Genomic DNA, 24,944 nt, shown 5'->3' on the forward strand with positions numbered 1-24,944 from the left:
ACTATTTCGCGCTGTGCCATCACTTCTTCAGCTCAACAATCGCTTCGTTTCTCATCAGATTATTCGGCCGCCATGGGCGTCATACTAGCCATCAATGCCGGCTCCAGCTCCGTCAAGATCTCGGTCTACCTGGCGGACAAGGGAAAAGCGCCACGTCAGATTGCTGAATCTCAAGTGGATGGTCTTACAGCTCCTCCGGCCCAACTGAAATATTCGCGAGCGGATGAGACCATAATAAAAGGCAAAAATGTGGACACTGCCGTCAACAGCCAAGATGATGCCTTTGCCTTGTTGCTCAAGACACTGGTGGACGATGCTGAATTGAAAGAGATTGGCTCCAAGTCAGACGTCTCCATTGCCTGTCACCGCATTGTCCACGGCGGCGACTATGGCGAGGCCCAAATCATTACTCCAGACACATACCACCATCTGGAAGCCCTCAGCGACCTCGCTCCCCTGCACAATGGTGCTGCGCTTGCAATTGTCGATTCGTGCATGAAGCAGCTCCCCGATGCGACCAACGTTGCTTGCTTTGATTCGCAATTCCACTCTACAATTCCCCCTCACATTTCTACATACCCCATCGACCCAACGATAGCCAAGAAGAACAAGCTGCGCAAATACGGCTTCCACGGCATCAGCTACGCCTTCATTTCGAGGTCCGTGGCTGATTTCCTCGGCAAAGACCTCAAGCAACTCAACATCATCGCCCTTCATCTCGGAAGCGGGGCCAGCGCTTGTGCCATCAAGAACGGCTTGAGCTGGGACACAAGCATGGGATTGACCCCGTTGGCCGGGCTCCCTGGTGCGACCCGCAGTGGAAGCGTAGATCCTAGGTGAGCCAATCTCGTAGATGTTCCCGCTGTCTATTTGTATCGTTGCCTGTTTCACAAAATGGTTTTCTGCTTTGCGCCTTTGTCCTATTCGACAAGGATGCTGTTATGAGCAAGGAAACCGGGCAGCTACCTATTCCGCCCAACCACAAACCCCCCCACCAGACCATGCTGGTAGTGTAGCATTCGTTTAACCCATCTCCCACATTTTGATTTCGTTTTCTTTCTCCCCTTGATTTCCCAATCCAGAGAAGGGCTAACAGAATGGGTGTAGCCTAGTATTTCATTACGCCAGCGATGTAGGGAAGCTCTCTCCAGCCTCAACGGAGAAACTCCACATATCCACAGCCGAGGAGATCCTCAACAAGCAAAGCGGCTGGAAATCCCTTACGGGCACTACCAATTTCGGCACCATTGCTGCCTCGGATGAACCCCAGCATCGCCTCGCTTTTGATTTATTTGTGGACCGCGTCTGTGGGTTCATTGGGAGCTACTATGTCTCGCTTGGAGGCCGGGTAGATGCACTCGTGTTTGCAGGCGGGATTGGCGAGAGGAGTTCCCGGCTTCGAGATGCCGTCGTTGGCCAAGCAAGCTGCTTGGGTTTCGCCATTGATGAGGTATTCAATAATGCCGAGGATGGCGGCAGTGCAGCGGTGCGGGATATAAGCAGCAAAGATTCCCAACACCGCGTCCTCGTCTGCCAGACGGATGAACAATTTGAGATGGCTAGGGCATGCACGGATATGGAAGCACTTTGGACATGAGAGATGGGGATTCTACAAGACTCTTGGTGGTAGACGTCTAGTATATAGTATATAGATGTATACATATGTTACTCTCTCTATATATACCTATACATATGCGTGTGTGGAATTCTTCTTGCCTATTATCGCCTATACTGCTTGCCAGTTACGTTTCCCACGAGAGAGAAGGCTTTCTCGGTACCTTTTCGTACTTTTTGACTTGAGGATATAGATATCGCAACATTCTAGTTCTACCTGATGACTATGATATTCACGGTACACAATCCTCTTCTCACAGGGCTTTGGCATCAATAAGGCTGCGTGCCAGAAAGATTATTCTGATTTTCTATGTGTGGTCAAAATCCAATTCGTAGAATTCCGCACGACACCATTATTGTTAAATTTCCATCATTAGCATTGTTCGAGCAGTCTCAATATAAAACCAGCCCACGTAGTCATCAGCCCTTGTTCATTGAGAGGGTGGAAATAATCCAACAATCTTGACAGAATAATAACCTTGAGCTTCAAAGGCAAAGAAAAAAAAAACAGTCACGAAGAGAGCTCACAGCGGGTGAATTGTCTAGATTTTCGCTGTCAGTGTCCAATGTCCAAGTCGAGTTTACTGTTGCGGAATCTTTTTCATCTTTTTGATATCATATTTTACAAGTATCAAGATTATGTTTTTTTTTTTTTTTTAGAATTGAGATTGGTAAAACTGATGCATTTGTTTCCGAAAGTGTGATGCAGCTGTTCTGGTCGCATAATCTTCACGGAAACGAGCAGGTGTAATAAATAGTAGTACTAAACCGCAAAGAACATAAAGAGAGGAGCTAGAAGAAATGCAACGACGGCTGTGTTATTCCATTCGTTTATTTATTTTTATTGACAGATAGGGGCATCATGTAAACGGATAAGTATTTTTTTTGTCTCTTAATTTTTTTTTTTTTTTTTTTTACACTGTGGTTTTTCCTTTTTGCCGTCATCATTGGTAAACTCCGAGGAGAGGCGACACCGACGATGCTTCATATGCCTATATTGTCCAAGACAATGTTCCCTATAAATCCGAATTTTTGCAATATTGTTAAATAATGACTTGAATGACGTGTAGGGTTCACGAGGAATGGACAAAGGGCAGTAAAAAAAAATTGACTTGTGATATAAATTCCCCAATGTCTCATGCAAAACTCGTAACGAGTGAGACAAACTAAGGAGGAACAGTGAAGCTAAATTAAAGCTACGACAGTGTCTCATGTAACGTTCATTGCTGTAAGATTTACATAAACTAAGAAAAGAAAAGAAAAGAAAAGAAAAAAAACATAAAAAAACAAAAGTAACATTACCATCTATAGAGTCCCGTGTAACGTGTATGAATTGCACGACCAACATCAGCTTGAGGCTACCCTATGATTGAGTGTTTTATGGCGCAATCCTCTTCTGCCGCCATGGTTTTAGGTTATGGACAATGCAAAGTTTGCTGTAGTCACATTAACAAAGGGGAAGAGGATCAGTAGTGCTCAAGTAATTCTTCATGTTCCATGTGAATCCCCAAGCTGTTGTTATAGCAAGCATCGATCACGCTTTATTACTCTGGACAAGTATGCTCAAGAAAATCGTAAAGTCGATTACTAAAGTCAACAAAGTGGTATCAATTGAATCCCAATCCCGTCCCAGGCCCAAAAAGCGAACTACCAATCGTATATACAGCCATTAACACTCATCTCCTTTTTGAATCCTCTCATACATGCATCACATCTAAGTGTAAAGCACACCAATACTCTCTTGTCCATTGGAGCCACCAAAACGCCATGATAGAAATGATGAAGCCTCCCTCGTCACCTCTCGACATCCGGGAAGATGGCGGAGTTTGTGTACATAAAGCGTGGGATATCAGAGCGCGCATAAAAACAAGAGCCCTGACCAGGAGAAATTGAAGCAACAGGTTTAAAAAGACATATAAAAAAGAAGAGAAGAAGACTCCCGTAATGATGAGAGGGTAAAGAGAAGAAGAGAAACATTGGAAAACAAATCAACCAAGGCGCCATTCATGTATCTTGCGACCTTTCGTGTAATGATATATGTACCTCCCACGCTGCCAGGCCACGCAAAAAAGTCTCCTCTCAGGAGACTTACTTTGAGCTGGCGAGGGGGAAAAGGTATAAAGAAAAAGAAACTGGAAAAAGGAAAATCATGATAATAATGGAAATGCTCGAGAGCAGATCGCATCCAAACGCCATGTAACATCCACCGAGTGTGGTGTGTACATCTCCCGACCGAAAGATTCGTAATGCAAATCGACAAGGTGGAACTGAAGTCTTTTGTTGTCGCTATCCTTGTTTTATGTTGTAATGGGTGTGCGGAACATTAAAAATTACTCTCTCTGTGGTCTCTTTCGGTTAAAATATTTTTTCTTCGTTTTTTGAATTTTGAATTTTCTGGTATCCATCAAGATGTAACCGCAGAAACCCTAGCTGTGCTGTGCACTGCGGTGCGCGGGTGGATTTGCCGAGGAATTTGTGAAAGTGGCGGAGGGGTAATAACAGTAGTAATAGGCAGAGAGAGAAAGAAGAGAGGCAGCAAGGAAGTAATACTCGGCAAAAAGCCAGTCACTCTCTCCTCATACCATGCCGCCTTCTTGACAGGCAATGGCCATGGCCAGGGCGTCGAGACCGCTGGGCACGCCACCGACTGCGGAAGGACGGTTGAGCAATGGGAGCTCGAAACCGCGCATATCCCAGGCGCCCGCACTGCCGGTCGGCTGCGGGAGCGGGGACGTCGGCAAGGGGTTCTGCTTGTGGTGAAGCTCGCTGGAGTCCCAAAAGACAAAGGAATCGGGGCCCGTGGTGGAAGAGCGGCTGCGGCTGGACGAGGTCGAGCTGCGCCGGGCGTCAGAAGCCAGAGAGGCCTTGCTGGAGCGCTGGCTGCCGGAGCTGCGCGTCTTGTCCTTGTAGTGGGTTTCCAGGTGCTGCTTCATGTTGTCGGCTCTGGTGAACTTCTTGTGGCAGCCGGGGAATGTGCACTGGACGGCCTTTTCCGCCGTGTGGATTTTGGAGTGGCGCGAGGCATGGCCCGAGGTGGTGAAGGTCTTTTCGCATCCATGGCTCTCGCGGTAGCGGCAAGGATAGCGCTTGACGGGGCGCTCGGAGACTGAGGACGCAGCGGAGCTGTCTTCTTCGCAAGAGGCTGAGGGACTGCAGTCTCCATAGGCAGGGCGCTTAGCGGGAGGGCCCTCGGCGGTGTATTCGTGCCCAAAGGCAAAGGCCGGGGCTCGCATGTAGCTGAAGTCCACAGACGGCGTCATGGGTGAAATGGCGTCGCTGAGCTGAGAGTCGTAGGAATCCGAGCGCAGGAGCTCGGGGGTGTTTGGCGAGGAAGAGTCGCTGCGAGGCGGCAGAGGACGCACCGAGGGCCGGCTGGAGTAGGGGAAGCTCGTCTGGTGGTAGTAAGTCGGCTTCTCGGCCCAGCTGCTGGTGTCGTCGTTGAGGAGAGAGACCTTGCGGCCTGCGGCGTCGCGGGCGTGCATTGTGATAGAAACTGGTGGTGTATGCCGAACCTGTTGGGGAGAGGTCGTTTATGCTGTGAGCAGCGAGGTCGAGCTCTGTAGGTCAGAGATCTGTGGTGTTTCTTTTGATTTGAGTCCTGGGAAGACAAGATCTGCGCAAAACAGGATTCCCAAAGGCAGACAAGGACTGGCAGCGGCTTGTCGCTTATACCGTCAGTTGTTCGCTAGATGAAAAGCTGCGGTAGTCGTCACTGGTGCTGCTGGAGTTGCGAGGAAAGAGGGACTGCAGAGACATGCAAAGAGGCGAGCAGCGGCGATTCTTGGTGTGGCTTGTTGTTTCTAGTTGTTTTTTTTGCTATCTTTTCGTCCTCCAACTTGTCGAGTGAATGTGCCGGAAACGAGCTCTATTGCATGGGCATATAGACGGCAGTTGTGTGAAGTGGCTGCTGTGTCGCGCAGGCGGGGGAGCTAAGCCGCAGGGTGGTGGAAATCTCAGCGGGATCGAAATCAAGCCAATCTCAGATGGCGCCGACTTGCATGCACGGTTGCCGGACAGCGATATCGCTCTGCTTTGCACAAACGAGAGACGGGCGACGGCACAAGGATAAGGATGGAGGCGGATTGAGAAGAAGCAAGAGGTATATATATATACCGATGTACGATGCTTCTTACTAGAGAGAGTGAGAGTGGAAGAAGTAGGAAGAGAGAGGGGAGCAAAGGGAGAGGCGAGGTACAGAGTTGTAGGTGTAGACGAGGGAAGCAGAGGGGGAGAGAAGAAGGGCACAAGAGCGAACGATCGAGTTTTGAACAAAAGCCGTGAGAGTCGCAGCCAGAACAAGAAACGCATCCATCCATCGATCGAGGAGGGATCGAAATAAAAAAAAAACTCCACTTCCCACTTTACTTGTACTTCGGGTGCCCAAGAGCCATAAAAAGTGACTGACGCAAAGAAAAAAAAAAAAAAAACCTTCCCAACGCGAGCTTTGCCCTGCAACCTGCATGGGGAGAAGGTGCTTCGGGCGCTGGAGCTGCGGCGACAGGGGGGGTCCCCTAGAGGCTCTAGGGGCTCTGAAGAGGGCCACAGCTGCTGGGATTTGGGGCAGGGAACCAGGGTCCAGGCAGGGACAGAGGGGCCACAGTGGGCTTGGAGGGGGGGTGTGGGGATCGTTGGAGAGCGCCGAGGGGGGGACAGGCACGTACCTGTGGGGAGTGAGGGGAGCAGCGGCCATGTACCGTGGCGGGTGCGGGCTTGTACCTCGCGGCGGTGCTGGCGGTACTGGAGCTGTGGCTGACGCTGTCACTCGGCCGCGGGCATCTTAGCTGCTGCTCAGCGGCCGCTGGACGGTTGCGCTGGGATGGGCTGCGGCAGTTGAGTTGCGGGCAGCCACACGCACAGACTCGTCAGCCTCGCTCCATGGCAATGGGAGCAATCGATTTCAATATACTTGCACCATCAGCATCTACAGTATCGGAGCCTGCAGCCGCGGCTGCAACTGTAAAATGCAACTGCTGCACCGCATACCTGCTCGCCTGCAATACATCGCGATGCATCGCCACATTTGCTCTACTCCCCTACTCCCCTACAACACCAGCGACCACAGCGTGCGCGTGCATGCGCCACCAGCCGCCTCTGTCTCGCTTGCCTGTCGAGGTGCAGCCGGTGAAGATCCTGCTGCTCTAGCGTCCTGCCGGGTGCTGCTGGGTGTGTGTGCCCCAAGTCAAGTGTCAAGCCGGTACTTTCAGCGCCAGCGGAATCCGGCGCTGCGCCGAGTACCCCGAAAAGCGCAACTCACACATTCTGCAGGCGGCTGAGGAAAAAATTCCACGCACGGCAGGCGCAGGTGGCATGGAAACGGGGTCTGCCGAAGTGTCTCTCGCTTTTTGCCCTCTCAGTCTTTTCGCTTTCTTTGCCTTTTTCTGTATCTGGAAAAGTTTTCCCGACCTATTCAAACCTCACGTTAGGCATTGCTGGCCCCAAAAGATCGCGCCTGATGGATGAATTTTGCTGCGCCAAGCAAAGCCTGCATACACTTGTGCGCTCGTTGCCCGCGATACTTTCTGTGCCCTCACGCCACTGGCTTCTTTGGGTGTTGACACTGATTTCAAGGTGGGCCTGAATGCTTTCAGTACAGTAGGGGACCACTTCGTTTTTTTTCTTTTCCGTTTTTATCTTTTCTTCTCTCCATTTTCTGTTTTATTCTTGGAATGGCCGCGAAAGCACACGTTACAAGGGATGAGACTAACATTGCTTGGCAGCTACGGCACTGTCAATCATGTCTGTTTACAGCAGACCCTCATCGCGAAATCTCGATCGCAGCTCTTTACGACACTACTTGGTGGATCATAGGGCTCCTGCGGTGTCCCCTACAAGGAGCACCCGTCTAAATGGCCGGCCCTTTTGAGTAGTTGACGTCACGACTGGTAAGCAGACAAGTCACGTCAAACTCGACATTTTCGGCCCCAGGGGTCCATTAAACGCAAAAAAAAGGAGCAGTCAGCTTTCATCTCGGTGCAATTCTTCTTTTTTTTCTGGAAAAACAAAAGCGCAGACAAAAAAAAAAGTGTAGCGAAAAGGGAAGATTGGAAAGTAGTCGACTGTCACGCCTTCTTATGGGACCTCTTGGAGAAGACTGGCTGTCGGCAGATGGGATTACTGCACGTGCTAGTAAGACAGACAGCGAGTCGTGTCAACTCGTCTCGTTACATGTCCCCAGATAAGTAAGCACATTCTTCGTCTGTCTACACGCAACTGTACATGCTCGTATGATTTGCGAGTGGCAGTACTTCGTGTGCGCGCGCCGGCCAAGGACGGGGCATGTACCCCAGACCTCATGTCTGCGCTTACTGGTGGTACTCATCTGCTCAAAGTTACTGTACCAAGCACCCGCCGAACTAGCAGCCAAGGCTAAAGTTACGACACTACCTGGTCTTCAGCTGCAGGACCCAAAGCCTTGCTGGGAGGGGTCAGCCAGACATGTACGAAGTATAAGTTGGGTAGGAGCGCTCCGAATATTCGGAGTAAACGCTGCTTTACTGTCGGAGAAATGAAGGGTTTGCGACCATGCGACTCGATTTGGTCCGCGAATCAGAATACTACCATCATACCTACGTCGCATCGACTCTAGGACCATCTATAATTGCATATCCGGTGCTGCTTTGCAAAAATCCGCATCTGGAGCTGCACTCGACCACTTTGACCTCATCGTGTCGTCATCGTGGTATGGAAAGCTCTAAACGTTGGCGCTGGAGAACCAGCGGAGAACCAGCACCACCCGAGCACTTTCGCATGAATGCAGTGACAGCCGGCTGAGGTCAAGATTGCAACGAAAGACGGGTCCCAGGAGGAGCCCAAGAGCAGGGGTCTCGGAGGGGTCTTCAAGGGTTCTACGGGGTCCAAAGAGCTGAGTGTCTGGCTTCCATTGGGCTAATCGAGGGCCAGGACACCGGGGACCAGCGCAAGGGCAAGGGAAACGCTAGCGCCTCATCCAGGGTCGTTCGCATGCAATGGAGGAGCAGCACCCAAGCGGGCCATGACCCAGTGACACTGGCGGCCCAGGAGCCAATTATCGGGAAGATCGAGAAAACATCCAGCTCAAGGCTCTGCATGGCGGCGGATCTCCTGGGGCGCCCGGAGACGTTCCTAGCACAGCTGTCTTTAGCACGACTCCAGCAGCACCCGCTGTCTCCTGTTGGCAGAGTGCGCCTTTCAGCGAAGGGTTCCGTGGATACCAATGCCATCTGATGGGGCTGACAACTCCGCAGTGTCCGGCTGCGAATTCTGCTTTTGCTCTGCTCTGTTGGTGCTAGTGGTGAAGGATATTATCCAAAGCACTCTAGCACCACCTAGCCACAACTCTCTTTTTCACAGCGTAGCCAATCAGGCGAGGCACAGGCCGTCAAATGTACGGAGAACCCTGAACGCAGAGGATAAGAAACAACCAGGTGGCATCCGGAGGTACTTGATGGTGGCGGCCGTGGTACGAGCTGCCACAGCACAGCAGCTTGGTCGGTACATGACACCCCCTCTTCTCGCTTTTCGTCGCACGCATCCGTTCGGCTGCTGTACGCTAGAGCCCTGGATCCGTGGAAAGGTACTAGCAAAGATGCAATTCTTACACGAACCATGGGCTTTTCGCGGATGCTATTTTCTCTGCCCCTCTCCTGGGTTCGTTCCTCGCCAAGTTACACCCCAGACTCACAGAGCATGATGCCTCTCCTCTTATCATATTCTGAGACCTGCTCTTACCTACTCTCACACTGAGCTCAACTTGGAAAAACCTGAGGCTGAGAGATGATATACAAGCCACTATTCTTTTTCCCCCAAAGGCAGCGATCAGGGTCCTGTTACCTTGACGGCTTATGAACTTTGAGTGGCGCCTTTTCTGCACATGCGGAAGGATGTCTCCGTGGCTTGCGTCATGGAAGGTTTTGGTGTGTGGCTTGTGCCTAGTCACTGAAGAGTGGCTACCACCGGGGTCTTCACTTCGGCGCAGACCACGGAGTAGGCATTCCATACAGGTAGGTAGGTACCGGCACTCCATGCTCGGCAAAAGAAAAGGAAATGGCCTGGGAGGATTTTTGCTTTTACGAATGCTTGCACCGGGCTACATGGTCAAGCACAACGCGGTGATTACTTGGACCAGCTTTCCGAGTCTCACGGCTATTATCGTACGATCGTATTAGATACTTTGGGAGCATCACAACTTGGGCACGCATACTTTGCGCGTATAGACCTACCCATCTATTCGCCTTCCAGCGCCGTTGCTTAGTCTGCATACGGGAGTGGCGGGGTGTGGCTTTGGAAGGGTTGGCCACTTTGTTTTCTTATCACATAGTGAAACAACAAAAGGCCAAACGTCACCATAACATAATATTGTGCGGGATTCCGGCTTATCCAGTCCAAAGATGGTGTTGATCTGGGAAGCCGGGGTTATACTGGTGACAACCTGCAGCGCGGCAGCAAAGAGCCGTTTACGCTGCTGATTACACAGACAAAGGCCATTAGCGGCTCCCGTCTGCGCTCGACGGGCCTCCCAGCCAAAGTTAAAAAGCTTGAAGCTTGCATACGAGCCTAGTCACAAGTGAGTGTAGCAGGCGTTGGCAGCTGCTCCGTCTGTACAAGTAGCTCACTCGCCGGAACAGCGGCGAAAGAAGTGATGGCGCTAAGCTAAGCGGCCAAACTTTGGTACCTAGAGCAGGGCACAAGCGCCTGAGAGACTTCCCGAGTTTCCGCAATTGGAGACACACTAATGGTCTAACAAAGTATACGCTCGTTTGCGGCCACACGCTCGATATTCTTGCTTTACGCGGCCAAAGTATTGCAGCTGTGCGGATATGTATAAGCAATATGTGAAGAGAGCGTGAGCGGTCAATCCAACAGAAGGGATCCACCCTCAATGTGCGCACATTCTCCCAAATGGTGATGGGAAGAATTGGAAAAGAGGAACACGCAAATAAGGGACAAGAGTGTCTACTGGAGATGGACGATGGGCTGGAGTTGACGAGCCAAGGCTTGTGTGGCTGCACCACCATCCCCTCATGGATCGCAGCAACAGCAGCTGCAAATCCCTTTCCAGAATGGCCGGTGCCCTCTATTGGCCCACCACTCGTTTATACGCTCGTTGCGCCTCAAACTTTCTTCCCCTCCCTTGCCCAATAGCAGGGAGAAGAATAGCTGTAGTTTCCCTATCTCCTTTCAATCTTTCAATCTCCGACCCTGGATTTAGCCTTTGCCATGCATTGCTAGCAAGACCCTGTTCTGCTGACTGGGTTTCTTCTCGCGAGCTTTTAACTTTTTGATAGATGAACAATGGACGCTCTATTGGCCTCGAAGCGTCTACGCGCGCTGAGTAGCAGCACTAGCCGGTCACCGTCAGGTACCCTCTGCCTATCAGCCGTGGCACCACGCTGGCTCTATCGGTGGAATGATGAAAGCAGTGTCAGAACCCGTGGGCTGCTTCTACAGTATGCGAAGCGTCCTCGCTGACGTCTTGCCGTGTCAAGCTCTGTCGATCACCAAAAGCCCCCGTTGCTCTCCACGCAGGCATGGCTGCGAGGATCTCGACATTTGCGGAGGGATCGATAAAACGGGCGACTGAGGCCGCTCCTTGGCCTCCCCGCCGGTCCAAACCCTGGGACTCCGCCTGGCCCACATGGCCGTGAAAAGGAAAAGCTTGACCGGCTGGAGTGCAGCAGCGCGTACAAGAACGAGCCGAAGCTACCAGATACAGGTACTGCCGGTATCCGCAGGTACTGGAGGAAATTGTGCGTACGAGTCGAGTTGCGAGAAGATGCCGTTCAAAGTAAGAATGAGCACGGGGACGCAGCGGTGCCCTTTGGTGTAAGCGCTCGATGCTTTTTGCGGATGCGGCATGTCATCTCAAGACGAAAAAGGACAAAGATTGGATCATGGCCCGATGACTTCAAAAAGCGGCTCTTGAACATGCGCACAACTTGACTACCTTGGAGTGCAGCCAGAAAGACATCTCCTGCCGGATAGCAGTTTATCGGCTATCCTAGAGGCCAACATACAGAATCAAATTGCTACATGGTCTGGCGACTCTGCCTACCCTGTTGGTGATCGACAGTCCCATCTCTCTTATGAGATACGGAAAAAGAAAAGAAGAAAGAAAAACACTTTATACACCCCCTTTCTCAATGCAATTCTATCAAGAAATTCGATCGAGGTCAGCTGCGCTTTTTACCCTTTTCCCCCTCCCTCTCACCCTTGGTTTTGATGTGGACATGGCAAATATGTGTAGGTGTCTCTTTAGCGGCGTGGGACTATGAAAAGCTGTTCATCATTACTCCTTTGGTATGTCAACACTTGCATACCGCCCAAGACATTGCGTATTTTTCGAGGCAAACAGGAAAAAAGAGCTTCCCCAGTAGAACAGGTATTGCCAAAGGATCAGATCTTCCGCCATGTTTCATCAAGTCGTATCGGATTTCTCACAAAACCCATTCCTCTTTTTTTTCTCCCATCCTCTTTAATCACTGAAGCGCGTCTGTTTCTGATTCCTCGTCATAGGCATTGCACGAATCGGAGATTTGCCACGGTACTTTCATGCGCTCTCCATCAGAGAGTCTAACACCGCACCGCTGGATCCATCGTCTGTCATGGTCATCGAGATCTCTCGCTTTTGCTTCGATCGATACCCCTTTCTGCCCTTTCGCCCTTTCTCTGACCCTTAATTCTCTTCCAGTCCTAGCTTGCCCGCTGTCTACAAGGGGGGTAAAGCTGAAAACCCTACTGGTAGTACTTGTACATCCCTTTCTGCCCAGCAGCGCGCTTATTCTGATACTCACGATGTTGGACCCTGGCGTTGACATGCATCTTCCCGGACCCGCCAGCGCGGTAGCTGGAGCCTCACGATACTGAGTGAGCTTTGACGCAATAGCCGCAATAGCAGGTGCACGTACCGGTTTCTTACTCGCCTCCATGCCAAGGTTTTCCTTTCGGCCGCTTCCTTGCGTCCTTCCCCAAAAGTCGGGTGAGTCAGGAGGGGATCTCATCGAGATCTGGGATTTGCTGCTGCGTTATGATTGGAGAACCACCACCCTGTTACCTGTTTAGTGTCCGCGAAAGGGGAGTGTGGCCGAAAAAAAAAGAGAAGAAGAAAAGAACAAGTCGGCCATATTCGATGCCGTGAGACATGCACAGCGGCTCACATTCCACTGATTCGTTGCACATGCTCAAATAGGACTGAGCAAGATATTCGAGCAGTTTGCCCTACAAGGTGACTTAGTACCGGAAGCTAATCTCCGCCTGAACAGTCGATCAATGCGGCCGTTAGTTTAGAGATGCTCACGTTTTACGAGCCGTGACTCCAATACGTGCGATGAAATTGTGTGGTTTGAGAGACATCTGCTGAAGATCACGGCCTCTCTTCATGTGTCACTCACACCACAACCTACCCCAGATACGAGGCATTCATTCCTCCTTTTCAGCCCTGGCTTGCATGTCAACGCAAAATGACCATTCTAGTATCCCATCTCCGATGATGCTCAATGGAGAACTCATGTAACATGCCCTACCGCTCAACCACCACATATGAGATCGGCCACGCCCCCCCCCGTCAATCCCTTCTTGTCCCGTTCCCCCCATCTTGTCACATTTCACTCACAGCAGCCCATCTTCGTCCCTGGCAGCCTTAGCCTCAGCATGGCATCGGGCCCGTGCCGGCCGCATGGATGGGATTTGCGGGATCTTCGTAGTACGACATGGTGATCGAATTTGGAAAGACGAGGCTGAATAGGGAGGAGTTGGATGGGAAATGATGTACCCTCCTCCCGTAGTGTTATTTGTTAGACTGCATGATAGGGATGTGTTTTTGCCATTCAAAAAAGGGTATATATATTGATTTTCTCTTATAAGCGTTCAATATGCTAAACATTTGCTAATTTCCGCATCTTCGAGAGAGGGACAAGGAGAGAAAGGAGTTCACTGAAATGGCATCAGGTGCATATTTCAAATTTGTAGTGCAAGCATCTATCTGTAGATATACATTTCTTTCTTTAAGCAAGCCCATGTATTAATAGGCGGGTAACAACGCCGCGATGATAATAAAAAATTCCTTCCTGAAAGACCACTTTTTAAAATAACAGTAACCGTTCTCCAAACTATGATTGAATCGAATCGAATCGAATTAAATCAAAGCTGTGTGGAAAATAGGCTTAGGTATATAGGACCCGCCGTTCTCTTCCTCCACCCTCGAGATAAGAGAAGAAACAGACAGCCCTTATTCTCTCTCTCTCTCTCTTTCTGTGTCTCTTCCTGTCTGTCCATCATCATTTTCGGTTCGGCACCGGAGGCGGCCCCATCTTCGTCGCACCCGTGTCGACCCGCTTAGAGGCCGGCAATTCTGGCACCTTGAAACCGCCTCCTCCGCCGTTGCCAACTTGCGTGAAGCTGCCGCCCTTGAACCACCGGTCTTCCTCAGCCTTGCGTTTCTTATTGAGGTCGGCTCGGACCTTTGGGTCGACAAGCTCCAGGCCCTGGACAGGGGTAAAGGCCAGCGAAGATGCCGTACCGGTAGCAGAGCCAACAGTAGTTCCCACCCCTGAGGACCGCAGTCCTTTGCCCCGAAGATCCATGCCGGGAGCCATGCCAAAGCCTCCGATTGACGATGCCGTGCCGCCGCCCAGTGTGCTGGCTCCTCCCCAGCCTTTGCTCTTGACGCCGATTTTGGCTCGTGTCCGCTGGTCGACTTGCATGCCTCGGATGCGCCCGTCGTTGGACTGGCCAATCATGCCCATGCCCACCGTGCCCTCGCCCATGCCGTAGCCAACTTCCTTCTCCTCCTTGCCAAACGCCATGCGGTTCTGGGCTTTGCGCAGTTCGGTCATGGCGAGTGCCTCCTTGGCTTTCCTGGCCCGGCGGCCACCTCGCTTTCTGGCGGGTTTGTCATCTGGTACAGGCAGTGCTCGCTGTCCTTTGTTTGGAGGGGGCTCTGTAAGCTTCTCTAATCTTTCCAAGCAGGCAGACTTTAACTGCTCTCCCGTTGAGCCATCAGCACTGGAATGAATGCGATCGACTCGTGCTGCCAAGACCAGCTTGGCCGCTACGATTCTCATCGCTTGTTTCTTTAGGTCGTTGGGGATACCTCGGATAATTTCTGAATTGTAGAGATATCCTTGCTGACGAATTCCGATATTGGTTGCCAGACCAGCTTGTCGCTTCTTGGAGCCCCAAGAAGGGATATTGCATGCCGGCGTCTTGGATAGGCCTGTCAAACCTCCGGCGGCGTTGAGAAGTTGCGCTGCTGTGAGTGATCCGATGAGGATCGTTAGATTGGGTGCAAAGATATTCATTCGCGATTGCACATATTCTGTGAGCGTTTGCTTCGCCTTGTGCAGCGCAATCATCATCTCACAGGCCTGGCGCACTCGCTGAAGCTCCTCAGGCACCATGTCATGACCTTTGGACGTTGTGGCTTCCACCGTGACAATCATGAGCGAGGGACCGTCGAGGACGGCTTTGAGCCCAACGCCAAGAGGGTTCTCTGTCGAGGTCTGGAGCGCCTTGATATTCTCCGCGTCCATCGGACCATTGCCAATGATAGCCACCACCTTGGCATATTCCAATGGCGTCGTAACGAGTCGTTCCAGTTCGGGAAATCTGGTCGAGTAATGATCGCGAATGAACTTGTGAACCAACGCGACTTCGCCATCTATCATGGTCGAGAGGCTGTTTGATTGTGTCAACAGGTGATACTCGGGATGGTCTTCGATATTGCCGACGTTGGTCTGCTGCGAGGTAGGTTGCGACTTGAAATGGGTGATTTTCTGCAGTATTCGAGCCAACACGTCAGGGCTAATTGCTCATCTCGAAAACGATGTAAACGGAGCCATCCAAAAAAAGATATATAAGAGGGACGGTGATGCTGGGGACGGGGGTATGGAGTAAGGGACCTACTAACCTCAAGGATAGGCTCCAGCGTCTGCATCAAACTGGCGACGCTGCGAACATCTTTGACGGCTCCAAGCTGCATCTTCTCGACCTTTGCCTTGGTGGCCTCGGTATCCTCCATGTCATTCATCGCACCCGCTGCCTCGTCGTCGGAAGCCTCTTCGTTTTCGTCGTCGTCGTCGACATCCATAGCGTCGCGATCGCCATTCGTCGTCTTTTCTGTGAGCACGAGGCCATCGTTCTGCAGCTCGTCTGCCTCATCTCCTGAGCTCCCAAAATCGTTGAGCAGGTCGTCGGCGACTGTCGACATGATGGCGGCTGGTCAGGCTGGCAAACCCGCTGTCCTGTTATGGTCTGGATGCTTCTATAACAGAAAATAGATCGTCTGGGCCGGGTGAAGCGCGATATGCTGGATTACAAATACGGTCGCTAGGCTGCCTTTGTTTTCTTCGATGTGTTTTCATGAAGCTGCGAGGCTGAGAAACGAATGGCAGCGCAGTAGACTAGCCTTGGTCTGGGTGGCCCGTGCACCTTGAATGCCTTGGCAGATTCTCTTATCGCTGCGATAAGACGAGTTAGTTGGACTAGGTACTACTAGTAGTAGTGCTAGCAGCAGGCTGTCTCTACTTGCAGCTCTTTCAAGTCGAAATCTCGCCATCTGGGGCCGTGAGCAAACACTGGTCTGCGAGATTGCTCTCCAGCCACTGAAGTCGAAATAATAGACCAAAGCCCTGCTGAAAACTCCCTGTCGATTGCCGCTACACGAACCATTTCCCACGATGGAGTCCTCGCGTGGCCCACCGAGGGTCAAAAACAAGGCCGCAGCGCCTGTCCAGATCAGCGCTGAGCAGCTTCTTCGAGAAGCCGTCGACCGACAAGAAGTTCAGATCCAGGCCCCGACGCAGCGGTTTGCTGATCTTGAGGAGCTTCATGAATACCAGGGCAGGAAACGGAAGGAATTTGAGGACTATGTTCGACGCAATCGCGTCAAGCTGAGCAACTGGCTTCAGTATGCGCAATGGGAGCTGGAGCAGAAGGAGTTTGCTCGTGCTCGATCCGTCTTCGAGCGGTGTCTCGATGTCCACCCCAACGATATTCAGGTGTGGATGCGATACATTGAAGCCGAGATGAAGTCGAGAAACATCAACCATGCCCGGAATCTCCTGGATCGCGCTGTCACGCGGCTGCCCCGAGTTGATAAGATCTGGTACAAATACGTATACATGGAGGAAATGCTGGGCAACATTCCTGGAACTCGACAGGTTTTCGACAGATGGATGCAATGGCAGCCGAGCGAGGCGGCATGGAGCTCATACATCAAGCTGGAAAAGCGCTACGGAGAGTATGACCGGGCCCGGGATATCTTCCAGGCCTTTACCATGGTCCATCCCGAGCCCCGAAACTGGATCAAATGGGCTAAATTTGAAGAAGAGTACGGGACAAGCGATTTGGTTCGGGAGGTGTTTGGGACGGCGGTTGAAACCCTGGGCGATGAATTTGTTGACGAGAAATTGTTCATTGCCTATGCCCGGTTTGAATCCAAGCTGAAGGAATACGAGCGAGCGAGAGCCATCTACAAATATGCCCTCGACCGCTTGCCCCGGTCAAAATCGAGACTGCTGCACAAGGCCTATACTACTTTTGAAAAGCAGTTTGGTGATCAGGATGGCGTGGAAGATGTCGTCCTGTCCAAGAGACGAGTGTATTACGAAGAGCAAGTGCGCGAGAACCCCAAAAACTACGATGCTTGGTTCGATTATGCCGGCTTGGAAGAAGCATCCAGAGATGCAGATCGGATCCGAGATGTCTACGAACGGGCGATTGCCCAAGTCCCCCCCGACTCAAGAGAAGCGGCACTGGCGCCGATACATCTATCTCTGGATATTCTACGCGGTTTGGGAGGAGCTCGAGGGCCAGGATGTCGAGCGGGCCCGACAGATCTACACTACGTGTTTAAACATGATACCCCATAAGAAATTTACCTTTGCCAAAATATGGCTGCTCGCGGCGCAGTTCGAGATTCGACAGGGCGAGCTCGGAGCGGCACGGAAACTACTGGGACGCGCCATTGGCATGTGCCCCAAGGACAAGATCTTCAATGGATACGTTGATATCGAGCGCAAGCTGTTTGAATTTGTGCGCTGCCGAACTCTTTACGAGAAGCATGTTCAGTACAACCCGACAAACTGCCAGACATGGATCAAATTTGCCGAACTGGAGCGCGGCTTGGACGATCTTGATCGCGCGAGGGCCATCTTCGAGCTAGCCGTCAGCCAGGTGCAGCTGGACATGCCGGAGCTGCTCTGGAAAGCCTACATCGACTTTGAGGAAGAAGAAGGAGAGTACGCGAGAACACGCGAGCTATACGAGCGACTCCTCGAAAAGACTGGCCACGTCAAGGTCTGGATCAGCTACGCCCACTTCGAAATCAACATTCCCGAGGACGACGTCGAGGCCGAGGGAGAAGAGCAAGAAGAAGAAGAAGAAGAGCAGCCCATCAGCGAAGAGGCCAAAGCCCGCGCCCGCAAGGTCTTTGAGCGTGCGCACAAGAACATGCGCGACAAGGATCTCAAGGAAGAGCGCGTCAGCCTGCTCAACGCCTGGCTGTCGTTTGAACGCACGCACGGCACCGAGGAGGACGTCGACGCCGTGCAGCAGCAGATGCCACGCCGGATCAAGCGCCGCAGAAGAGTCCAGGACGACAGCGGCGACAACGAGGACGTCTACGAGGAGTACTTTGACTACGTCTTCCCCGCGGACGACCAGCAGGCCAAGAACCTGTCAAACATCATGGCCATGGCGCAGAAGTGGAAGCAGACGGGAGGAGATTTATCAGGGGCGCCATAAGAGCTGGCGCAGCACATGTTTGCTTTGCCGCTTGTTTATCATCTTTCTGCTTTTCCCTATTTCATCTTGATACTACAACAATGAGCAATTCATACTATACAACAATACTGCAACTCTCAAGACTCGTGCTTCTCATTTCTCCACGCCTGATATAATCACACATTAAATGTAACAGCTTCACAGATCACAAAAAAGACATGTATATAACACCCCAATCATCCATACGCAAACGGTCATCCATGCATATAGCATGCCAGTGCTGCCTGCTGTGTTGCCAACATCCGAGCAGTGCCTGATACAAAACAAGTAGACGCACAGCGACGTCACCGAGCATGCACCCAGACCAAGGCATCTGGCGGTGGAGCAAAAGACGGGGTCGGGCCGCATATACGGCGTTTCAAGCTATAGAAGCAGGAAAGGGGGGAAATGGAAAAGGACCCAAGATCTTGATGCGACCAGGTGCCTGTCAAACACGCGATGATGTCATAGATTATGGATGTTTGAACGTTAGATTTTTAGACTAGGCATCCGCCGTGGGAAAAAGCCAGCTTCCCAATAGACTTGGATATGAATGATTATTTGTTCAAAAGCCATTTTAGTAGCATAAAACATTGTTTTTATTTAGTCTTTTATCTTTTCATTACATAAAAGCGTAATAGCACTCATTAGCGTCAGCAGTCATGATTCGTAAATATGCGTGAGGCCTTGTTGGGCCACCCACAGCCGGGGAAATCAATGTAAGCCATCCAAGAAATTCGTCCCTCAACCTGTTTTCCAACCCAAGAGTCCCAGTCATCGAGATCTGCCCAACAACCCTTCGTCGCCAGTGCCCGTCCTGGGCCGTCTGTGCCGAAGCTGTTGCACATCCCTTCCCACTTGATCCTAAATCCGGATTTTCTCACGTTACCCAACATTACCATCGTCCATGAGTCCAATCAAAACCGCATCGCTGCATGCCGACTTACATGGACATATGCCGCCTATCCATGTAAAATACCAAACCTGGCTAATGCATCCGATGAATTGCTATTGACTCGCGTCGATTGATCGGATGATGGCCTTGCTTAGGCGTATCGCTTCTCCGCAGCTGCAGCGAGCCCTCCTCTCGGATTGATTCCTTTTTCTCCGCAAAGAACAAGAGATCAATAGCGTCGGTGATCTATAGCAAATCAATCATTATTAGTCATTCTGAATATAAGTAAAACATATTGAAAGAAACATTAGGCTAGGCTCGAAGCTCAATCTATGTAGTTTGTGCCACGCAGCACATGAAGTCTGAAGTCATAAATCATATCCCAATTCATAGTTACCGTGTATTTCGATGAGTAAGCAAATCATATCCCGTCAAAAACCATTACCAACGTAGGAAATAAAAGCAATCATGTTTTACGCCAGGCCAATGGCAAAGGAGTGTTTGAGAGAGCGACAGACGGCAGGAGCGTTGTTGACCAAGCAGTGGCTCTCATCCCCCAGCATGTGCTGGTCTTGAGAGTTACAAAGACGGACTTGTAATATCCAAGACAGAAAAGCCAGCTGGGAGCGTCTCTGAGCATAGGTAGTTGCTGTTGACGGTTGCATCTCAACGGCTGTCTCGTCTGAGAGGCGGTTGGGATAGTTGAGAGACTGCGCTGTATCTGCGATCGATGAAGTACGTTTCATCTTCTCTGTCTCCATTGTATCCGCTATTGTTTCGCGGCGACGATGCCGACCAGCTTGATGATCGTTTCCTTTCTCCGAGTTTCTTGCGTCTCTCCAGCCGTTTCTCGTGACGTTGGGCTTTTTGACTCCTCCACTCTCTGCACTCATGGGACATCTCCCGGGCTTCCTTGAGCTCCGCAAGTGCACCCTTGATACCAATGGCAGCAATACCAACCGAAGCTGCATCTTGCATAATGGCTTTGGCTTTGAGCTTTTTGGCCTCTTGTGACGTGAGTAGGCCCTCCTTGACAGCTTCTTTCCGCGCTTTCCTCTTTTCCATACTCTTGTAGACTCCATGTGCTGCGTGAATTGTGGCAACGGTTGCAAGACCGGTAGTTAGAACCTGCTTACCTCTCATTTTCTTGGCCCTCTTGTCATCCTCGTCAGAATCTCCTAGGTCAGATTCAGATCCATAGCCGCCTCTCCGGCGCGACTGGTCTCGAGATCGAGAACGGTCTCGAGAAGGGTCGCGGGAAGCACCGCGACTTCTGCGATCAGAGTCATGGCCACGGCGGCGGTATCGAGGATCATCGTAAACATGATCATCATCCCGTCGGCCAGAGTGGCGCGAGCCTCGATCATCGTAGTCGTCGTCGTCGTAGTCGTTTCGTCGCCGACGATCATCAGCGGCCACCATGGCACCACTACCAAAGCCTAGCTTGGCAAGGCCATCCCGTGCTCTGTCTACGACACTGCGGCTTCGGCTTCGGCTGCGATCCCTCGACGGGCTTCGGGAATCATAGTCGCGCCCGCGGGACCTGGATCGATCACCGCGGGACCTGGATCGATCAAAGGCCTTCTTTGCGCCAAGAGCACCCAATCCAGCCGTTGCGAGTGCTGCGAGGCCGACGCCTCCACGACCATCCTTTGATCGTGCACGAGATCGAGAGCGGCTCCTGCCGGTGCGGCGATCTTCTTCAATATCATTCCTGGAGCCGTTGATCAAGCGGTTACCAATCAGACCGCCAATGACTGATTCAGCAAGGCCAAGCTTTCCGTGGTCTGCTCCGTGGGCGGCATCCACAGTGGCGGCACCGGCGGCGGCAGTGAGAATTCTCTTAGCCTTTTCTCCTCTCCAACCGCCAGGCTCTTTGGCGACACGGAAGGCCTCGGTGGCTCCAGCAAGAAGCGATGCCATGGCAACTTTTTGCTTCTTGCTGGCACCTCCACCGGCTCTGGAGCCGGAGCCGGAGCGAACGCTTCGTGAACCGGGGCTACCGCCGCGGCTTCGAGTATCAGAGTGCCTGTCATCGCCCACGCCAGTCAGACTCTTGACGGCGGCTCCAAGGCCAGTAGCGGCCAAGGCACTCTCCAGAAAGTTTTTGTGGCCCTTTTTCTCCCTACTATCGGCTTCGTCGTCCGAGTAGTATTCATCAAGACGACCATCACGGCCACGCTGGAGAATGTAGTTTGCCTTTTGGTCTTTCCTTGCCTGTTGCTTGCTGTAGAATTCAGCACCTTGGTAGGCAGCAAATGCACCAAGGCCAGCGAGAGCGGCCGATGACAAGGCGTTGCGCTGCACTGGAGTACCGCCCTCCTTCTTTGCTTCATGGCGATCATAGAGTTCCTTGCCACCTACGAGCAGGGCGGCTCCGGCGACGGCAGCAATGATTTTCTCTTGTTTCGACATGGACTTGCTGTGCTTGGGCTTCCTGTCGCGGTCATCATCGCCGTAGTGGCTACCGCCATGTCTCGAGTAACGTTCATCCCGAGCATCCAAGCGGGTTCCATAGGTGCGGCGATATTCATAATCCTCCTGGTAGTAGCCAGGCTCTGCAGAACGAGCACGGCGCACATCTTGGTGAACGTAGTCTCGTCCGGTAGGTGGAGGGAAGTCGCGGCGAACTTCCTCTACAGAAACGGTGCTGTCGCGAGGATCCGCCCGGGGAACGAGATCACGGTCACGGTTCCGGGCAGACTCGCTATATTCGCGGTTATCGAAGTAGCGAGGGTCGCGTTCATCGACTATGTCCTCGCGCAAGTAGCGACGGGAATAGTCATAGTCTTGCGGGCTGTGGTGAGCCATTTGGATGAGAGCTGAGACTGCGCTGTCTCCTCTGCAGAAGATGCTTCTTTACGTGTAAGTGCGCTGCTGGCGGGGTAGCTGGTGTAATATGCCGCACAAAGCCGCGGTGGAAAAAAAAAACTGCCGGTTATTGCGTGACTGCGTGAGAATCGATCAAGCAGCGCTGTTGAGTGCTGGTATTGGTGTTGGTGCTGCTGGTTTGGGGCGTTGTCGTACCTCAGCAGATGTGCAGCAGAGAATGACGATGAAAGCAGTGTTGGAGAAGAGTCAGAAGAAAGGATTTGCAAAAAGCAGGACCAAACGATATTTGTCGAATTGGGGCCTGGCAGGAGGGACCTTGGCCACAGAGCCTGCATGAAGCGGCGGGGCAAGACGTAATGGCGACACACACGACCGGGGGGAAGGAGCGAGCAGACAGACACCCCTGTCCTGCGTCCTGCTCTTGCCTGCCCTCGGAATGACCTGCTTGCCTCGCGCCTGCCCTGCTGCTCTGGAGTGGGCGATGCGATAGCGCGGCGAGGCAGCCTGAGCGGCAGAATTATGGCCTAGCAGTGAAGACCTCTAGCAGACCTCTCTGCGTTGATATGATGGCATCGACTGTGGCACAGCAGCTGCGCCTCATGTTTCGGTACTGGATATTGCACCTCAACGTGATGGCTCTGCTACTGTAGGGGATCAGCGAGATAGACTGAGCCGTCGCCTCCTCTTCGCATCGACGAGACAAAAAGAGATTCGTTTTACCCATCTCGTAGAGCTCTCATCAACAGCAGACTCGGGCGCGCCGATCACGCCCATTTCGCCCTGTGACTGCTTGCACCGAGCTTCTACCTATTCTAGGCTGTTCTACGTTGGGCCTCGAGCTCCAGACTGATCTTTCAGCTGGGCATCAAGAGCTGAAGTGCCTTGTTTCGCTCTAAAGAAAGTAGTACTTATCGCCGTATTTCAGCACGAAAGTGACTTTTATCCCATCCCAACATGTAACAACCCAACAGAAAGCAACGAAGCCTCAGTCAGGGTCGTCATCTGATGTGCCAAAAACTGCTGTCCCTGATTGAGCCTCCATCTATGTTGTCTCAACAACCTCTCGGGAGAGCCCATGGCACCCGTCCGCCCAGAGCAAGCCTCAGCGCCACATGAAGCCGTCAAAGTTCAGCGCCTCTTTCCAAAATCCATCCATTCTACCTATTCTGTTTTCCTTCTTTTTCTTCTTCATACGTTTCGACCCCGCTTTCGCTCTCCAGCCCTCTCCGGCCTTCTTGTCCACTCCATCTTTCCCTAGCCACAAGAAACGCCCAGCCACCCGTGACTCGGCCATCATTTAGCCTTGGATGTGGCTCGTGATGGAATTCATTGGCTGAAAATGGCTGCGGGCAAGCCACTTGTCTTTTTGCTCTTGGTGGAGGGGCTCCTGCCCTTGGAGGGATATGACGTCATGTCAGCGCAAGGCAAAAGCAAAGCGGATCCCGCAGCATTGCGCTCACTCGCTGGGTACGTACTTTGTAATTTCCAACGACAGAGTACTAGTAGTAGTACTGTGAGAGTCGCCTTGTAAACCAAACGATAAGTACAACTGCAGCTATTCAACTCAGTTATGGCGGGGTACTTATCCTATATCAGCTCTGCCTCTTTGTAGACGTGAACAGGGGGATGAGTCTCCGTCCCTATTCCAGCCTAGCGCCGTTATAGCAGCCTCGAGCTGAACTTACACACAAGAAACACCTTGAATCTCAGATATACAATGCCGCTTTGTGTATACCAGTAAATAATAATAGTACCATTGAATGGCTGAATTGAAAAACAGCGGTTATACTTTTTTTGCGCGATCAAGCAACCAGATCGCGAGTATGTCACGACGTATGTGACGAGGCTCCGGCTGAGCAACCATCCGCATTCCAACTACAATGTTATGATCATTTACGTGTTTCGAGGAATCATGCTCGGCTTCTCTTTTATTTTCCATTCTCGATTCAAGTTAATCCAGCAGCCGCAGAGATTATTCACCAAATACTTGCTCCAGCAGATTAGGCCACTCCAACGATGGCGCCTCACTCCATCACCGTTATACTAGTTGCAATCTCTCTCGCCTCAGCGCAAAACTTACCGTTAGTCCTTCACATATTCCATCTGACACGAAAAAATCATGCTCTTCAGTCCAACTAATCTAAGCATCTCCATTATGGGCGTAGGCATCCGACCCGCCTCCTCACCAGGCCAGTCCAGCCTCCAGGCTTCTCCGACGATCCTGCTTTGGTCACACACAGGCCGCTTCTTATTATCACTCCACCGAAAGGTATATATGACGATGCAGGGAGCACTCCAGACGATACACTGTGAGTCATCAAAAATTGAATCTAGACCTGTGTGATCTTGGTTTAATGATATCCTAGCACCCCGGAAACAACTGTGCCTTTTCAAGCCGAGGTGCCCTTCGAGACTGATGCGCCCATCGAAATCACTACGACAACAACATCTGCAGTGCCAGCTACACCATCTTTACCATTTGCAACATCAACCTCGTTTCCACCAATTACGCCGTTGCCAACAGCAGAAATACCAACGGCATCACCAACGACTATGACTACTACGACTACGACAACAGAAGACGCAGAAGCCCAAATCGCTTCCACCTCTATCGATCTCTCTCCTATCCCCTTCATAGGTCCTCGTTTCGTAAAACAGTCTGCAGTATCCTCAATGGCAAACCCAGCCTCCATGCCAACAGCTTTCACCAGTGCCGCTGCTGGCCTCATTGCTATTGTCGGGTTAGCCATGGCGTTGTGATTTTGGCACAGATTCTATCAGATCTCAGCATTTTCTTCTACTTTTGCCCCTTCTTTTAGGTAGACACTTTCCTGGGCAAGCATTCGTCTCACATGCAGCAAAGGCA

At 51.7% G+C, this 24,944-nt stretch overlaps 7 protein-coding genes across 9 annotated transcripts; 3 read left to right on the top strand and 4 right to left on the bottom strand.

Moving 5' to 3' along the window:
* Window positions 1–72: 72 nt before the first annotated feature.
* TrAtP1_003923 (uncharacterized protein) lies at window positions 73–1,597 on the top strand (the record flags this gene model as incomplete). Its single annotated transcript, XM_014083601.2, has 2 exons — window positions 73–836; window positions 1,108–1,597. 2 exons carry the CDS (start codon window positions 73–75, stop codon window positions 1,595–1,597), a joined length of 1,254 nt encoding a protein of 417 aa, XP_013939076.1.
* Window positions 1,598–4,190: 2,593 nt separating this feature from the next.
* TrAtP1_003924 (uncharacterized protein) lies at window positions 4,191–5,096 on the bottom strand (the record flags this gene model as incomplete). The annotated part of the gene is made up of 1 exon (XM_014083602.2): window positions 4,191–5,096. The coding sequence occupies one exon, from the start codon at window positions 5,094–5,096 to the stop codon at window positions 4,191–4,193; it is 906 nt and encodes a 301-aa protein (XP_013939077.1).
* A 6,972-nt stretch (window positions 5,097–12,068) lies between these two features.
* Window positions 12,069–12,590, bottom strand: TrAtP1_003925 (uncharacterized protein; the record flags this gene model as incomplete). The annotated part of the gene is made up of 1 exon (XM_066112084.1): window positions 12,069–12,590. One exon carries the CDS (start codon window positions 12,588–12,590, stop codon window positions 12,069–12,071), a length of 522 nt encoding a protein of 173 aa, XP_065968167.1.
* A 929-nt stretch (window positions 12,591–13,519) lies between these two features.
* On the bottom strand, window positions 13,520–15,949 carry TrAtP1_003926 (uncharacterized protein). 2 transcript variants are annotated; one of them, XM_014083334.2, is made up of 2 exons: window positions 15,497–15,949; window positions 13,520–15,362 (listed from the first exon to the last, which is right to left on the bottom strand). In XM_014083334.2, exons 1-2 carry the CDS (start codon window positions 15,794–15,796, stop codon window positions 13,866–13,868), a joined length of 1,797 nt encoding a protein of 598 aa, XP_013938809.1. In that variant the 5' UTR covers window positions 15,797–15,949; the 3' UTR covers window positions 13,520–13,865. The 2 variants fall into 2 exon arrangements, with proteins under 2 accessions (XP_013938809.1, XP_065968168.1); XM_066112085.1 differs by having other exon boundaries at window positions 13,520–15,390.
* Window positions 15,950–16,010: 61 nt separating this feature from the next.
* Window positions 16,011–18,950, top strand: TrAtP1_003927 (uncharacterized protein). Its single transcript, XM_014083604.2, has one exon. The coding sequence runs from the start codon at window positions 17,068–17,070 to the stop codon at window positions 18,331–18,333; it is 1,266 nt and encodes a 421-aa protein (XP_013939079.2). The 5' UTR covers window positions 16,011–17,067; the 3' UTR covers window positions 18,334–18,950.
* Window positions 18,931–22,352, bottom strand: TrAtP1_003928 (uncharacterized protein). Of its 2 annotated transcripts, XM_014083605.2 has the most exons (2): window positions 20,383–22,352; window positions 18,931–19,492 (listed from the first exon to the last, which is right to left on the bottom strand). In XM_014083605.2, exons 1-2 carry the CDS (start codon window positions 22,055–22,057, stop codon window positions 19,476–19,478), a joined length of 1,692 nt encoding a protein of 563 aa, XP_013939080.1. In that variant the 5' UTR covers window positions 22,058–22,352; the 3' UTR covers window positions 18,931–19,475. The 2 variants fall into 2 exon arrangements, with proteins under 2 accessions (XP_013939080.1, XP_065968169.1); XM_066112086.1 differs by having other exon boundaries at window positions 18,931–22,352.
* A 1,742-nt stretch (window positions 22,353–24,094) lies between these two features.
* Window positions 24,095–24,838, top strand: TrAtP1_003929 (uncharacterized protein; the record flags this gene model as incomplete). Its single annotated transcript, XM_066112087.1, has 3 exons — window positions 24,095–24,159; window positions 24,244–24,387; window positions 24,445–24,838. The coding sequence occupies 3 exons, from the start codon at window positions 24,095–24,097 to the stop codon at window positions 24,836–24,838; spliced, it is 603 nt and encodes a 200-aa protein (XP_065968170.1).
* Between the last annotated feature and the right edge of the window lie 106 nt (window positions 24,839–24,944).

This window comes from Trichoderma atroviride, chromosome 2 (genome assembly GCF_020647795.1).
Source record: "Trichoderma atroviride chromosome 2, complete sequence".
NCBI lineage: Eukaryota > Fungi > Ascomycota > Sordariomycetes > Hypocreales > Hypocreaceae > Trichoderma > Trichoderma atroviride.

Excerpts from the sequence above, each read along its gene's own strand:
- TrAtP1_003928 (XM_066112086.1), bottom strand. The coding sequence starts at position 22,057 with ATGGCTCACCACAGCCCGCAAGACTATGACTATTCCCGTCGCTACTTG.
- TrAtP1_003927 (XM_014083604.2), top strand. The coding sequence starts at position 17,068 with ATGCCCTCGACCGCTTGCCCCGGTCAAAATCGAGACTGCTGCACAAGG.
- TrAtP1_003926 (XM_014083334.2), bottom strand. The coding sequence starts at position 15,796 with ATGTCGACAGTCGCCGACGACCTGCTCAACGATTTTGGGAGCTCAGGA. Across the intron at positions 15,363-15,496 it reads CGCTGGAGCCTATCCTTGAG|AAAATCACCCATTTCAAGTC; the intron begins GTTAGTAGGTCC and ends CGAATACTGCAG.